This window comes from Dendrobium catenatum, unplaced genomic scaffold (assembly GCF_001605985.2).
Source record: "Dendrobium catenatum unplaced genomic scaffold, ASM160598v2 fragScaff_scaffold_1172, whole genome shotgun sequence".
NCBI classification, from domain to species: Eukaryota; Viridiplantae; Streptophyta; class Magnoliopsida; order Asparagales; family Orchidaceae; genus Dendrobium; species Dendrobium catenatum.
This window is the reverse complement of record NW_021319634.1, coordinates 413,394-430,663: the sequence shown is the minus strand read 5'-3', so window position 1 is coordinate 430,663 and position 17,270 is coordinate 413,394. Positions and strand designations below refer to the sequence as shown.

The 17,270-nt window shown below is 33.0% G+C and overlaps 1 protein-coding gene across 2 annotated transcripts in view; it reads left to right on the top strand.

The window, feature by feature from the left end:
* LOC110097170 (protein RST1) overlaps positions 1 to 17,270 on the top strand; it is a gene marked incomplete at its 3' end in the record, with an annotated part of 86,770 nt that overhangs the window by 65,723 nt on the left and 3,777 nt on the right. The window contains 6 exon segments of one of the 2 annotated variants that reach the window (XM_028698880.1): positions 7,064 to 7,136; positions 10,579 to 10,747; positions 10,877 to 11,007; positions 11,098 to 11,189; positions 15,550 to 15,638; positions 15,757 to 15,972. In XM_028698880.1, coding sequence (XP_028554713.1) covers positions 7,064 to 7,136; positions 10,579 to 10,747; positions 10,877 to 11,007; positions 11,098 to 11,189; positions 15,550 to 15,638; positions 15,757 to 15,972 — 770 coding nt within the window. 2 annotated transcript variants of the gene reach the window in all.

Below are 17,270 nucleotides of genomic sequence, written 5' to 3'. Positions count from 1 at the left end.
CTTCTCCCTTTCAGTCATTTTTAAATATTTGGAGTCTTACATAAAAATATTTATTTAATAAAACGAGTTTGCAAAATAAACTCAATGGCTAACTGTTAAAACAATTAACATAAAAAATATACAATATGTATAACCTTTAATATACGTCTATTTATTTAACATTTAATATACATTCCCTTTCTTATCTTGATTTCATTCATTTCAGTCATTTATGCATATTATCTAGTATTCGTTTATAACATTTATAATACTTTAATATGTATTCCTTTTCCCATTTAATTTGTACAGGAGCACCATCTAAATATATCAAAGGTACAACCATTTCTATTTTCTTTTTCTTTTTCATAACTTTTTTTTTACGTACACGTTTACGTTGCTTCCCTAGTCAGTACCATACGGGGGTAAACTCATATAAAATTTTGCATGCTTACCCTTTTCCCTTTTTCCATTTATTTCATTTGTTCATATATTATTTCTTTAATATAATTTCTCTCTATTTCTTTTATAGATATACTTTTAACATACATTTTCTTTCACATTTCCTACACTTGCATATACATTTGTTCGTTTCATACATAATGATTTCCAAAATAATTTATAAGTCTTGAATAATCAATTATCTAACATGCTCTTTGCAACATAAAAGCAGAAAAGCAAAATAAAGAGAAAATTCTACAATACCCATTTTATTCTCCTCTTTCAATATTCATCCTTTTACTGTTCACAAGAATATAATGATTTAATTAATATTAAATCTCAACTTGAATGACTCAACAAACATTTGACTTCTTCCATACCTTGTAACAGGTTTCCTTTCTTGTTGAATTCTTGAAGAACCCAACTCCTTTATCTTGATCTCTTTCCCTTCTAAATTTCTAAAAATTAAACAATATAAATTTTCATGGAATGTAATTTGATAAGAAGTTTAATAAAAAAATTATAATAAGAATTTTATTTACAAAAAGGGGATTTTCCAAATACCATAATCTTTCTCTTTCCCTCTCAAAATCTCTTCCCCTTGCTTCCAAATTGCTTTCTTTTCCTTTAATAAAACATCCTTTGCTTTAGATGAAGTAAAACAATGAAATTTATACAAAATTGGAAAGAAAAATCAATAAACTTATGTACGCAAGGGGGGGGGGGGGCGGGGTTAAAATAAGGGGGGGGGGGGGGGGGGGGGGGGGGGGGGCTGGGTTAAAATAAGTTGAGTTGATATTTTTGTAAGCTTCTACTTATGTTTAGCTCATTAATGGTTATCTACTTAAGTTTAGCTCATTAAAGTGGAGGTTCAGGTTCTCCCCCCTTGTTACCTATTTCTTTCCCCCTTCTTTGTGTCTTCTCGGATTCTTCTGGTGTTGTTCCCGTGGCTGGTTTTTGCCCCCTTTGCTGAGTGCTGGTTTCGGTCCCCTGTGTTGCCTTTTCGGTTTCTTCCCTAACTGCTTTCCCGTGGTTGTCTCTACTCGGTTCTTGTGCTGCCTTTTTTGCAGCTTCCCTTGCTGTTTTTCCTGGTTCCTATATTTTCTTTTTGGGTGCTATTTTGGGATTATTTCAGGCCTTTTTTTATTGGTTTTGTGAGAAGTGAAATGGCTGTTTGGTTGCCCTCTTTTCTCCTATAAATAAAAAGTGTTTTGTATGTTTTAAGAGGATGCTATGTGGCTGATTTTTGGAGATGAAAACATGAGGGTTTTTCTTCTTTTGGAATAACTTGCGAGCTATGTCCCCCATCTCTTCTCCTCTCTATAGCTTGCGAGCTATATTTCGTCTCGGTTTCTTAACTTCTTTTTCTCTCCGCAAGTGACTACTCCAATTTTATCTTTCTTCTCAATCAATCAAAGAATGCAAGTTTAGGTGTATGTTTATGTTTGTGTTTGTGTCAAAGTTTGTAAGAGTCTTTTATCTTATAAAAGTTGTATTTTGTCGTATTTTGTCTAGTTTTGAGTACTTTATGTATTTTTTTATATTCTTATTCTAGGAAGATTGTGTTTTTCTTTTGCTTGAAAAAATTAGGCTTTCTCGTAATTTTGCATGCATCAATTTGGTATCAGAGCCTAGGTTTGTGTCTTCCTAGGTCTCTTTTCGTGTCTTTTTGTGTTTAAAAAATGGAAAATCACAAAAAAATTGAGTCAGTCGTGGAAGAAAATCAACCAGTCGATCCTACATTCAAAATTTCTTTGGACAGATGGGTTCCAACAGAAGGAAGTTCAACAGACCGACTTCAAAATGAGTTATACAAATTACAGATGAAATTGCATATGAGTACGGAAACTATTTAAAAAAAAAGAAGCGTCTGCAAAAAGAGTTTAAAAAAGAACGAGAAGAAATCCTGAAGAAATATGAGGACAAAATTCTAGAACTAGATGCGACCCCTTCAAATCATACTCAAGCTTCATCTGGAGATGAACAATTTCAACCGGAGGAGAATTGATGTAGGCAGGGGTGGTCAAAATAAGTTTAGTTGATATTTTTGTAAGCTTTTACTTAAGTTCAGCTCATTAATGGTTCTCTAATTAAGTTCAGCTCATTAAAGTTGAGGTCCAGGTTCTTCCCCCTTTGGTTTCCTATTCCTTTCACCCTTCTTTGTGTCTTCTCGGTTTCTTCTGGTGCTGTTCCCGTGGTTGGTTCTCCCCCCTTTGCTGAGTGCTGGTTCCGGTCCCCTGTGTTGCCTTTTCAATTTTTTCCCTGGCTGCTTTCTCGTGGCTGTCTCTACCCGGTTCCTGTGCTGCCTTTTTGGTAGCTTCCCTAGCTGTTTTATCCGGTTCCTATGCTATCTTTTTGGGTGCTGTTTTGAGATTATTTTAGGCCTTTTTTTATTGGTTTTGTGGGAGGTGAAATGACTGTTTGGCTGCCCTCTTTTCTCCTATAAATAAAATGTGTTTTGTATGTTTTAAGAGGATGCTATGTGACTAATTTTTGGAGATGAAAACCTGAGGGTTTTTCTTCTTTGGGAATAGCTTGCGAGCTATGTCCCCCATCTCTTCTCCTCTCTACAGCTTGCGAGCTATATTTCGTCTCGACTTCTTATCTCCTTTTTCTCTCCGCAAGTGACCACTCTAATTGTATCTTTCTTGTCAATCAATCAAAGAATGCAAGTTTAGGTGTATGTTTATGTTTGTGTTTGTGTCAAAGTTTGTAAGTCTTTTATCTTATTAAAGTTGTATTTTGTCGTATTTTGAGTACTTTATGTATTTTTCTTATATTCTTATCATAGGAAGATTGTGTTTTTCTTTTTCTTGCAAAAATTAGGCTTTCTCCTAATTTTTTCATGCATCATAAACCTTTTTCCCTCTTTCCCTCGGTCGTTCCTCTCGTTCGTTGAAATTTCTTTCAAATTTATCACTTCTTTAGCGGTAGAAATGAAAAAGAATCGTTAATTCTTATCCTTGAAGGCAATCGTTTGCTAAACTAGGAAAAATAGAACTCACCTCACACTCTCGCACGAAGCTGCCCGTCCGCCCCTTTGGTTTCACAAACGTCCTATTCGGTTTCGCGAATGTGCTGTTCGTGATTTTAATAGTGGGGGGGTGTTCAATTTAACTGGCTGGATGAACTGGTTGTCCCAACCTCGCCGTAGATTCACCCAATGCGGGGGAGACGTCGCGATGTTGTCAAAATTTTAATGAGTGGAAGTTGAACAAAACAATCTATAAGGAATTCTTAAACTTGAATGTAATCTTGAAAATGAATTAAATAAAAAATTAAATTTGCATAAAAAATGAAGCAAAACTAAAAGAATGAAATAAAATGAGAAAATGCAATGTCTCGAGAAGTGCACGGTTGCCTCGATGAGCATGTTGCCACATCCATAAGTGTGCAACTACATCGAGTAACATAGTGTAGCCCCAATAAGGATATTATGTTCAAAAGTGCTCTGATGTCTCAAGAAACATGCATATGCTTCAAAAAGTGTAGTTGCCTCGAGAAATGCTAAGTGCCTCCAATTGTGTTTTTCCTTTAGAAGCGCACTATCTTTTTGAAGCATGCCATTGCTTTGAAAAACATATAGCTATTCATGAAGCTCATCACTGCTTTAAAAAATGTGTGAATGCCTTGACAAATGTCATTGCCTCATAAAGTCACTGCAACCTCGAAAGGCACACAATTGCCTTGAAAAGGCACCATCACTTGTAAGAGCATGCTATAGCCTTGAAGTGCGTGCAACCACCTCGAGAAGTGTATAACTCTCTTAAAGAGCTTTATTTACTTTGAAAAAAGTGTCACTCCAAAATGAATATAATCATTTTAAAATGATAAAAAAAGAAGTTCATGGAGAAGTGTGCAACAACCTCAATGGCCATGTAATAATTTTAAAAATCACTCTATTTTGAAATGCATGTCAAAGCTTCGAGAAGCGTGTTATTGTAATGGGAAACATATAGTTAACTTATTTAGCAGACCATTAATCTACAAAATAGGCAGGAGCCTTGAGATGCATGCCATTGCTTCAAGATGCATGCCATTACTTGAAGATGCATTCCATTGCTTTTAAGATGGATACTGTTACCCAAAAATATGTGTTATTAGTTTTAAAATAAGAAAATTCAATCAAAAAACAGGCAAAGGACTTATTAAATGCATTGATAAGCATGTATATCATTTTAAAATAAAAATTATAAAAACGCTTGCATGTACTCTGACTAATGCTTCAATTGTTGGAATCTAAGTTCTAAGATTTGCGGGCTGAAGTTAAAGTAAGGTTAAATTTGACTTTACCTCACAATGCGTGTATGTTAGCTTAAAACATAAATCAAAATTCTTTATGTGCTCTGGCAAATGCAATAAACATACAAATATAAAGTCTAAGAAAACTGGACGAGATCTTTTTTTTAAAAATGCCCCTAAATTTAAAAAATCAATTATTTTTAGTTCAAATTTTATAAAAAAAATGAAAATTCAATTTTTTACCAAATTCAATTTTCCAGTAAAATTTATCTTTAAAACAAATTTAAAGTGAATACTCATCCATCCTCACAAAAGATTATTAACGATGATAAATTTAAGAATAACTTAAGATCATAAAAAACAAATCTTGATGATTATTAATATTCATTGTCGAATGATTCTTTCCAGTGAAGACGTGGCATGTGTTCTCTAACTGTGTGATTTTGTTGCAAAAATCACATGACTATATTATGGTCATGACCAAAACCTATTTGTTCTTTAATGGTTAAAGTCCCTTGAGTAATAAATAGTATGGTGCATTTGATAGGGCACAAAACTCTCTATTTGCTAAGGTTGACTTAAATTTGTTTCCTTTGATAAACATCCACCTTAAGTCTACAAGGTACCCTTGGATGAAATAATACATGCCTGCCAATAAGGTTCATTTGGTCAGGTTGGGTCGTCTACCTCCATTGACCCAATACACTATGGACCATGATAATATAGGACGATAAAACCATAGGTTCTTGATGGGGTTTGTTAGTTTTCTTCCATCATTCGCTTCAAGTATGAAATTATAAATTTCCAATTTTAAAATTAATATGCTTCTACTATATGCAGGATAATTAGTATTTACCTATGACTAGCCTTAATAAAAAATTATCTTATCATCGGGAAGGGTAATTAACCATAGGTGCTTGTGACTGTGGGAAACTTGTGACTAGATTATGAAGTCCTCATAAAATGAGGACGAAATTTCTGGGTATTTCCTTGTCTCAAACCTAAGTTCAATCTATCTTTTGAAAATTTAACTTGGAATATTGTTAAAATTCTCATGAATGAGGAGAGGTTGGGGCTTGAGTTTATAGAGCCCACATAGTGTATATAGAGATGGATGGTGGATTGGTACTTTTTCAAATAACATGAAGGATGCCCATTTCATATTAAAATGGCCTTGAAAGTATTTGGTAACTGTTGACATTTTGTTTGCTTGATCCTACTATTTAACACATTGACTGCTCTGCTATATTACTATGTTGGATTATTATTACGTATAAGTTTCTATTGTCTTTGGCCTTCCATATTTGTTTCCTTTCATAGAGAAAGCTTTTTTATCGACTTTTCTCTTTTGTCTGAAGTATTTCTATTCTAGTTGAGTTTCACTAAGGGTTGGATGCCCATATACCTTACCCCAAGTTCCTCATTAGTGCCGTTCTTTCTCTTTGGTCTTGATACTTGTGATTTGGTAAGCTTAGAGAGAATCATAACCTAAATCAAATGGTAGGACTCAGCTATGTTTTTGGTTTTCTCATTATTTAATTTTATCCTCGCTTTTGTAACTTTTTATTAGTTGATTAGAATGTTATACGAATGATCTTTTTTATTAGATTAAAATGAGAATTTGACTCTTAATAGGACACAATGGAAAAAAAAAAAGATTTATGTAGCATCCCCTACATAGTGAAATAAAGGTTTGATGCTTTTGTTTTTGTTATTGTTTTTAGAACTTTTTATTTACAAGTTATCTTCTATTTAGCTGAATTCTTGTTTCAGAATCATCGTATGTTTTTGCATAACAAAGTGCATCACACTGAACTTTGAGGCCTTTCACATTGTCAGTAGATTCATGTTGGGTCAGCATTAAACTGAATTATTGTGGAATAGTTAAACATGTTTCAGGCTTAAACTACTAACAAGTTAGAGAAAAGATTTTTTTATTTTTCATTGATCGAGAGATGCATCTAATTTCCCATGGAATATTATAAAATGTATTATTACGGAGTGTTACTATTGGGTTAATGTGGTCCACTCAAAAAACACATGGAAAATAAATTCTAAATTATTCTTATACCCCGACACCTTCCTATCTAGAGCTAATTGTTTTTAAATATGGTAATTGGTGTATTTATCTTAAATAAGTAAGTTAAAGCCTCTTTTTATTTTCTTGAGTTCAGTAATATATGAAAGATGCTCTTGAAGATAACTAATACATATGTAATTAATTTCCTTGCTAGCGTAAACTCTAACATGCACACAATCCTTATATCATGATTGTGGTGGCAATTTAGTTATTGACTATAGTGCAGTTATTATTTTGATTATTTTCATATTGAAATGGATTTGATTTATTTCTACCCTTTCGCAAAGATATATTAATGGCATGTTTCCTCGTCCTTCTTGTTAGATTTCTATACAGCATGGGAAGTTGTTGCAAAACATGTCAACACTTACACTGAAGAACCTGTTGTTGCAGCTAGGTAGGCATACTCCAGAACACAATATTCTTTATTATAGTCACTTTATAAATTTTGTTCTCACTATTATTGTTTCTTTTGTAGATTTGGTATATTTTGACATTGTATTTGCAATATATTCTTAAAACCTGTATGCTTTGTTGCATCTATAATTTAAGCTACCAACTCTACTCAGTTAAATGAATCATCTAGATTCCTAGAAATAATCTTGATGATAACCAAACTTCTCAACGATTACTAAATCAAGTTGGCTTACTTACGACTTAAGCAACATGTTCTAAAACCTGTAGACTCAACACTTGCCCAAGAGGGTTTTTTTTTGCAGTTCTAATTGATATCTTGTAAAAATAACAATTAAATGAGAAGGAAAGCGTATTAACACAAGATATGAATGATTTTTGGATTATCTCTTCAATAATAATGAAAGATACAAATGATGTACTGTTCGAGAGGTAGATCAGCTTTTGCACAAATCCGAGACACTGCTAGGAAACTCTTAGAAAGACCCTAGAATAAACTTCAACAAAATATAAATTCCAAACCGTAGACCAAACTCTCCTTCTCCCTTAAATAGCCACCTAACACAATACACAATTGAAACATTATTGATCAGCATAAACATAATTATGAAACTTTCCTAAATAATTAAACCCTTCGTAAACAGCATAAACATAATTAGAAAAACTTCCTAAACAATTAACCCCTTCATGAACTACATAAATGCAATTAGAAAACCTTCCTAAACAACTCTCCCTTTATTAGGAAGCTTCCTAGATAGCTCCCCCTTTGATTAGTAACCTTCCTAAACAATTCCCCCTTAATTAGGAACCTTCCTAAATAGCTCCTTCTTGATTAGGAACCTTCCTAAATAATTATTCCTTAATTAGGAACCTTCCTAAACAACTCCTGCTTGATTTGGAACCTAACTAAACATTTTGTGAAGTAAATCCTTTTCTATTACGGTATTGCTTCTATATTGTTCTATTAATGACCATAGGGATGCGGGTACAATCTAGGGTTCTAATTGCATTTTGGAAGTTGGGATAAAATTGTTGTTTCGATTAGATGAAAGAATGGCTGTCTATTTCTACTGTTGGCAATTTGATGGACTCCATAGATTAAAGAAAGTATTTCTCATAGCACTTGATTGAAATACCAACTTATTGTTTTGAGGGAATATTGGAAAAACTCGCACAATTATCTGTTTGTATGTACATGTGCAACTCCTTCAAGAAATATTCTTATTTTTTCATATGCTAAAATATACCTTGTTCCGGTTATCAAAATCAAACTTACTAATAACTTTTTTAGTTATTAGAATGCCTTAGTTGGCAGCTTGAAACAACTTTTTGATGTCATTTGATACTCCAAACGTCTGCATGCTGTTGGTTAGTGTATGATCCGTTGAACAATAGTTTTCATATTATTTGTTCCTTATTAGACGAACTACAATCCTACATGATAAATTGATTTAATTCACTATAACATCCTTAACCTATATATGCTATGCTCATCAACCATATTGCTAATTTCATCATAAATGGTACCTCGTTGATAATTAGCCATTACCAAGGAAGACAATAATAATTTGTTCATGAAAATGATAAATACTTTGATAAATAACAAAAGTTCTCATAGCTGGATAAAGTAATGTAATAATAATAATAAAAAAAAGAAAGATTAGAGTATAGATCTCAATAAGTTTCATAAATAGGTAATTGAAAATAAAGGACATCCAGTACATCTAGGCTGATAATGGGAACAGTGTTTGAGGCAACTATAAAAATAGCACAATCATGGAAACCAAGCTGGAGAAGCATAAAATCGAGGATAACGACTTTGCATACACTTAATCTTGGTATGCAGGAATGGTCTTTCCTATGCCATTAGTATAACCTTATTGCCACTATTTTCAATTTGGGCATCAGAGATGGAGATAATAGCTTCTGTTGTAATGTTCTCTAAGCTGCTCAATTTAGCCAAACATTCATGCATTGTGAATAGGCTCCTTATGGTGAACTAATAAGTTGTCCAATGCTTATTTATATACTTTTTATTACGTCTTGAAGTTCTACCTACATCCTCATTGGATTTTTTACTCCGGCTCATTTGTGTTGCACTTGGTTGGCTATCAATCTACTCCTCCATATCTGCATCGACCTGGGGTTACAACCCATAAATATTGTTAACAAATCATACACGATACGTGGACATGAAATGATCAGCTATTGGTTCAACCTTCTCCTATTCATATTGTTGCTAATGATTTAAATTCCTCATGTTGTCATTCCGAATGTAGTGTTGTCTTCATGAATCTTTTTGAAATTGTCATATTAGTGAAAGGATTCTATTGAAATGCTTGCCTAGTTTGGGTTATCTTATGAAATATAGAAAGTTTGGATTAATGATTTGTAGAAATCACTGACTCAACTAACTGAAAGTTCATTATTATTTAACTACTATGATGAGCTATTTCTATTTACCTTTATGATCTCATCCCAAACTTCCACTAGCTATTGCTAAGCGTGGATCTTTTTACCATTCTCAAATGGTATAATTTGTGAGTTGATATATTTTATGGAAGTCCGATTTCATGATTTGTGACTTTGGACGATCTAGTCATTTAAAAGAGTATACATTTTAGATATATTGGGTCTATTGTTCAAAGTGATAGTGAAATAGATGGAGATATTATTAGTAGAATTTAAGTTAAATGGTTGAAGTGGAGGAATGCATCGGGCCTGTTGTGTGATAGAAAAGTGCCCCTCAAACTTAAAGGAAAATTCCATAAGATGGAAGGGAGACCTATAATTTTTTATGGAGCAGAATACAGGCCATTAAAATAAAGCATAAAATTAAGATAAGTGTTGCAGAGAAGAGGATGCTCAGGTGGATGAGTGACTTTACTCTTAGAGACAAAATGCGAAACTAGTATATAAGTGAACAGGCTGAAGTAGCTCTAATGGAAGATAAGATTAGAAAGAGTCTCATTGGATAGTTTGGTCACATAAAACTTTGGCCTTTTGATAACCCAGTTAGTAGAGTAGATGTATTAATTATGGCCTATGTTAAGAAAGTTAGAGGTAGATGTAAAAATACTTGTTTAGAAAGTATTAGAAATGAGCTTTTTTTATTAGATTTAAATGTGAATTTGACTCTTAATATGATACAATGGAGAAAAAAGATTTATGTATCCTATTGCTTGGCATTCTTAACTTTAGTGATTTGAACTTGGCCTTACTCTAAGTGGAAGGGACACGTATTATCCTGCAGAAGTAATATAGAGAGAGCTAGGGAGAGCAGGAGACTGGGACGTTGTCCCGTGGACCAGACCAAACATTTCTTCTTTATAGAACGTCATTTTTCAAGCTAAAGATGTCTTTTGGCTTGGAGAAGGATTTTTCCTTTGCCTCTTCCTTTGATTCATTGTGTTGTGGTGATGCAGCTTGGTCACTCTATTGCGATGGGGTGCATTGGATGTGGAAACTTATCCTGATATTGCTAGGATTATTATGCTAATATTATGGGAAGTTGGAACGTTGAGGAGTTATTCTTCTGGGTGCTTGTGGGTGAAAGCAAGAACAATTGCATTCCAGTCCATGATGCATTATGAGGTTTACTTTTAATCCCTTTTCTTTATTTTTTGGTATCATATTGCAAATTCCTGTCAATTTCTGCTTGTGATTTTCACATTTCCTTAAGCAAAACTTAAGTTTCTTATATCCTTGTTTGTGCTATTGCAGATTGTTAAGTTTCAGGAAATTATTCCTGAATTTAAGGAAAAGATTTTGCAATGCCTTCTTAATGAGTGTAATGCTGAAGTTCTTGAGGCAATGGAGGAATTTGAAATCAAGATAATCAATTTTGAGCACACGTTGATATTATTTTCTCAAATATTCGTTTTTTTCTCTTGTTAATAGGAAAGGAGTGCCGTATAACTTACATGCTTTTTTTTGTTTTGAAGAAACCGGCGCAGAGCACTCAAAGAGAGAAGACCTTTGGGGTACAAAGTTGCAAAATTGCTGGATGTTTTTCCTCAGGCTTTGTTCTCACCAGGTGCTTAAGTAATTATTTGCTGCAAGTTAGCTAGTTCTGAGATTGAAGCCTGCAGTAAAAAGCTGTTGGTCTGTGAATAAATGTGTGTGAATCCGGGTTGTGTTTTCATGTCTGAGATGCAGCTCTTTGATCTTTTTGTTGCTTTCCTGTTTTTGAAATGTTTTATCATCTGCTTAAGTAGAGCGGTAGAATCATCTTTACTTATTATAACCAGGTTTAACTTATCCGTAATTCTATCAAAGTTTATTACATAATATATTTCATTATAATTAGAAATGAGACATAAAAATTATAGGGTTTTGTACTATTATTAAAAAATTTGCTAAACATCTTTTATGCTTTAATGATACTTGTGACCATCAGTGGAAATTTCGTCTGGACTTCTTTTTGTTTTAATGTTTTGTTGCTATACATCATACACTTCTTCATTTCTGTGTGGTGAATACATAAGAGCGATTAGCTTTTTATACTTCTGTTCTCAAAGCACAACGCAATTAAGTTGTTTCAATCCCCCAAAGTGCACAAGAAAAAAGTTATTAGAAATCCTGAACCTTAAAAGAGAATATTACAAGAAATGAAAATTTTCAGACTTTTATATTACAATAACATTTAAAACTTGGCGTGCATGCTCAAGAACTACTAAATCAGTTTGAATTAATACAAAGTTGTGATGCTCCAGCCAAAGTGGAAGTTTATTCATGGAGCCCGTTGTTTAAATATCCTCACATAGTCTCAACCATTCTCATGAGAAATTGTTTAGTAAATAGAAAAAATCTACACAGTTTTTGTTCACTAATTAGTCAAATAAATAGTTAAATAACTGAACATTGCACCATGATCAATGACCTCATTATTCTTATCCCAACTATTTTTTAGTTAGCTTTATGAATCCTTATCCTCTATTTTATTCTTTGTTCTCATCTAGTGCGACATGGGATGCTAACCTGATTTTACCTAAATATTTTTGCACAACCCCTTATACATTCTAATCCTTTTGCATTAATTTTATTTGCCCATCAAATTGGCCCTTATTCATACCTTAGTGCTGACATTAGGTTTTATTCATCCCTTAGCGATGACATTATGTTTTCCAAGTAGTTTTAAACATAATATGGTTTTATTGGTCCCTATTTACAAATTTTCGGTGTAGCTTTTGCATTACTTATTACTACAACATTTTGTTTGTTACTCTATGTTATTAAATTACTCCAAAAATACAATATCATGATGTGGATCTTCTGTGTATTGTGGAACTAGCCCAATTAACAAAAATGTATGCCTCAATTTCATGAAATTCCCCCTTTTTGAAGAATAACCGACTTCGTGGACTTTTTTTTTGATACTTAGTATCTTTAATACAATATCAAGATGTTCCTCGCTAGATAGACTATCTCGTTTCTATCACCACGAGATCTTTTTTGTTTGTAATCATTCTAAATAAAAGATTTTAAGTGAAAAAATATTCAACTTAATAAATTTTTAACATCAAATAACCTCTTCTTATATAAATTTCAAAGCCTCACACATCAATTAGATGTTTATTGAAGGAAATCACTAAAAATTGAATTTTTACCTCAAAATTCTAACATTCTTTTTCCTTCTCCCTTTAGCTTGACTTTGATCTAGCCTTTGTTTTCTTCAAATTGGCTTATGGGAAGGATATATCTATCTATATATATATATATATCTTAATATTTCTTTTTTAGCTTTTCATTAAAGTTGTCTAATTCATCACCACCGTTGCATGAAGCAATTAATGGATTTGACTGATTTGTATTGTTGCTATAGTGTATTAATCCGTGAACACTAAAATTAAGATTTTAATTTGTGTAATTTGATTAAAGCACAATTTTATTTATGTAAGCTTATGTACTCACAATTTGTTAGGTGTGTGTTATATATATGTGTGGGCGCGCGTGCGCGCAAATTGTAGGATTTTATGAAAAATATTATTTATTAATTTTATGTTGTGTGAAAAATTGTGTATACTATTCTTGGGTGAGTTTTGGACTTTTCTCTTTTCAAATTCCTTGAATATTTTAATTCTTTCCTTTATATTGGAATTTCGTCCCATATATTGGTTTCATAATTTGTCAAAACTCACCTAAAATTTTGGGTGAGTTTTGGACTATAACCTTTTGAAATTTCTTGAATATTATAATTCTTCCCTTTATATCGGAATTTCGTCCCATAAATTTGTTTCATACTTTGTTAAAACAAGTGAGGAAGTTTTGCCTCACATTTGTTTTCTCAAGTTGCTTCCTTTTCTGATCAATACTTCAAATATTCATATAAGAGATTGTTCTGCTTCTGAATTCTCTAACTTTAGATGATGATATCCATTTTGGTTCTTTTGTGCAAGTTAAGTTATTATGCACCTCAATTTCATCTTATGACACTGTGATTTTAATTTGCAATCCTTTTTTTTGAGCTAAAAAAATTATATATCTCAGACACAACTACCAATAATGTTATTCTATATATAACTTTTCCAATTCTTTTAATTATCTCAATTGCCCGATATATCTAGGTTTCAACTTTCATCCTTGAGCAAATTTGAAATTTCTTTTCATCGGCCAGATTTTTATGAAACAAATTCTCTAACTTCGAACTTAATTATTCTTTACTTTGGGCCATAACATTTTTGCTAATTATGGTTGCCATTTATCTGTCTTTGATTAACCTGATTTTCTTAGTAGTTAGATCTACTAGTTACATAGCCACCAGCTTTCTCTCTCTAACCTTACCCCAACTAAGTGGAGTTTTATATTTTCTATTATATAATGCTTCATTAGTTACACTTTTAATGCTGAATTGATAGCTATTATTATGTGCAAATTTTATCAATGAAATGCGATCTTTCAAGCTACCGCTAAAATTCAAAGAACATACCATAAGTAAATTCTCTAATAGTTGGATAACTCTTTCTGATTAATTATCGGTTTGTGGATGGAATGATCTACGGGAATGTAATTTAGTTCCCAAACTTTCATTTATACCTTCCATAGTCTAGATGTGAATTTGTTGTCTTTGTTGGGTATAATAACTTAAGGAATTCTATATAGTTTTATAATTTCCTTAACAAATATCCTTACCAATTTTTTGTCTGAATCTGTATGAAGAATAAAAATACATTGTGCTAAATTTGTTCGCCTATCAATCACACCACTCTAATGCAATGATGTCCTTGCTTAGATATGGGAAAACTCATGACATGTTATATCTTTCTATTTTCACTTGGGTATTTTTTTTTTCAAAACTCGGGTATTGACAATGACTATTGTATTCCATTAGGTTTTGATATTCAGCTTTTAAAACTTGACATGATTTATATTCTGCCTCAAAATCAGCTGCAGCCTTTATTCTAGGGCACTAAAATAATGATTTTAAATCTTTATATATTATTGTACTCTTTAGATGAATCGAATAATCAGAGTAATGGGCTTCATGTAAAATATTCTAAATTTGATTGGGTTCTCTTGGAATTCAAAGTTGCCAGTTTCGTTTGATCACCCAATGCTTGCTATTGTTGAGATTTTTTTTGGCCTGTTTGGATTTGATTGATTAGCCTCTGATATCACTACTAACCTTTTGTGCCTCCTTTATTGTTTCTACTAGAGTAGGGTTTACAATAATTTGATGTAAATTTCCTGAGCCTTGGTCATGCTGTATTCTAATATTCAATTGTAAAGCCACTATATCTCTGATAGTTTTGCTTCTTGAGTTAGCATCCAACTTAGATGTCCACTGCTTTTTGGCTTAATGTATTTTCTACGATATTTGCTTTTTTAGGATACTACTATATATGGAGATCATAATCTTTTATTTACTGTAATCAACTTCTTTTTCTTAAATTCAATTCTTTTTGAATAAAATTGTACTCAATGCTTTTATGATCTATGAATACTTCACATCTCACCCATAAAGATAATACCTCCAAAAGTTTAGAGCAAAGGTTATTACAACCAACTCGAAATCATATGTCAGGTAATGGCTTATGTGAATCTTTCTTTCTTTCTTTCTGCTGGTCTTGCTTTGAAAAATGTTGAACTATTAGTAAAATTTACTATTTACATCTGTATATTAGGTATGAATATGGAGTGTTTAGGTCCAAAGATTATGAATGGTATTTCATCTGTATTTTTACTGCTTTTCTATGGATATGCCTCTTTGTATTCTTTGTTTTTATGGCCATAGCTTGTAATTCATAAAGATAGTGATTATTTCGAGAATGCAACTCCATTTAATGCTCATTTGATCTCAAATACCCCATCCTTGTAAAAGCAACAATGCAACGACTTCCAAAAGCCCTATTTTAGATAATTTCTTCCAATTTACTTTTTTTGATGTGCTGGGACAGGAAATCTTAATGTAAATGCAATAGAGTTTCCTGGTGCTGCTCTGTTATCTTATGTTTTCACCCCCAAAGAACTGCAGGGCTCATCAAATGTAAGACTTTAATATCTTTTTATATATCAAATTTTATCCGAATAGCCATTGGTGCTCGGTCTTATAATATTTCCATGAAGTATGGTTTCAGCTTGGCTATTGGTTGGCTTTATTTTAGGACGTCCCAAGAATTCATGCATTATTTGAGAAGGCACTAATAGAAATAGCTGAATCACTTCCGCTATCAAGAAATATATTAATTGCACTTCTTACACTAGAGTCATGGAAAGCATTTATTCAACAATGGATCAAGGCTTTGGTGGCATCTTCTGATGTAAAAAGTTCATCAAGTGAGTTGGATAACGAATTGCAGAGTGCTGGTGACATACTGAAGGTTAATCTCTTTTATAAGAAAATTCTATTTTTATTGCTTTTTGTCGTCTTCCTGCTTTTCATTGTTGTATACCTCTGCTAATCAAGATATTGGTGATTTGCTTAATAATTGTCAAATACTGTCCCAGCCATCCTAGACGTCCCTTGGCTCTTGGTCCTATGACCAGTATGGAGATTTGTGGGACACTCAACTGAATCACGCCAATCTCCTTCTAGATTTGGATGGCTGATTTAAGAAGGATTGTATTAAGGCAATTATACATGATTTTGTAGTTATTTGTTTCTTTATTAGGACATCTTATATAGTTCTATAAACATGAATAGTTTTTTATATTAAAATTAAGCTTTCACCTCTTAAATTATCTGAATTTAACATGGTATCATAGCCTTGAATCGAAGGAAGCTGAGAGTAGCGAGCGGCCTTTATTTCTGTTGAAAATCGAACGAGATTCGAGTGGTCCAAAACTCCAAATCCCCTTTATCATTCTTGTGGCTAGAAGAAGCAGAGATTGAGCAGGAACTTCCTTCCTGCGTGTATCCAGTCGAGTAGATGGGAGCAGTCGAGAACGGGAGGAGAGGGTCCTCGCGTGCAACTCATATGTGCGACCAATTCAGGATGGATCGGGTGAGGTGTGTGCAACCAAGAGCTTTTGTGCGAACGTCCCGTCTAGAGGAATCGAGAGGGGTCTAGAATCGAGCAGGTGACTTGTTCGTGAAGCATGGAATCGAGCTGAGCATATAGAAGCGCCGATCCACTTGTGTGCATGGTTTAAAATTGCGTAATATGAGGCTCGCCTTGAGGCCCGTCTTTGCGCAATTCCAGTAAAAAACGCCTCGATGCTTACGCCTCGAGTTTTTTTTTATGAGGCTTGCGCCTCAACTTGGTTGAGGCCCGCCTTGAAGCCCGCCTCGCCTCACTGGCATGAGGCTTACGCCACACGCTATATATATTAAAACTTACATAAATCTTGAAGTAAATGTCTGACATTGGACTCTATAGGAGAGGAGAAAGGAGAGAGAGCAGTTCACCATAATGATGATTTAAATGAAGAACCCCTTAGTGATTACAGTGCTGATGACTTATGAGTTCTTATGAGATATGTCATTGCTATTTATTTTTGGAAATTGGAATTATATGTTAATGAAAAAAATACTGGGATTTGGGAAAGATAGAATTTTGAGTTGAACTATATTTCATGTTGTCTTATTATTGAGATATTTTGATTTCACTTCATATCTTATGCTTTTTTATGTTTTATATTATTCACTCATTAGTATATAAAAAATTTATCATTTTAT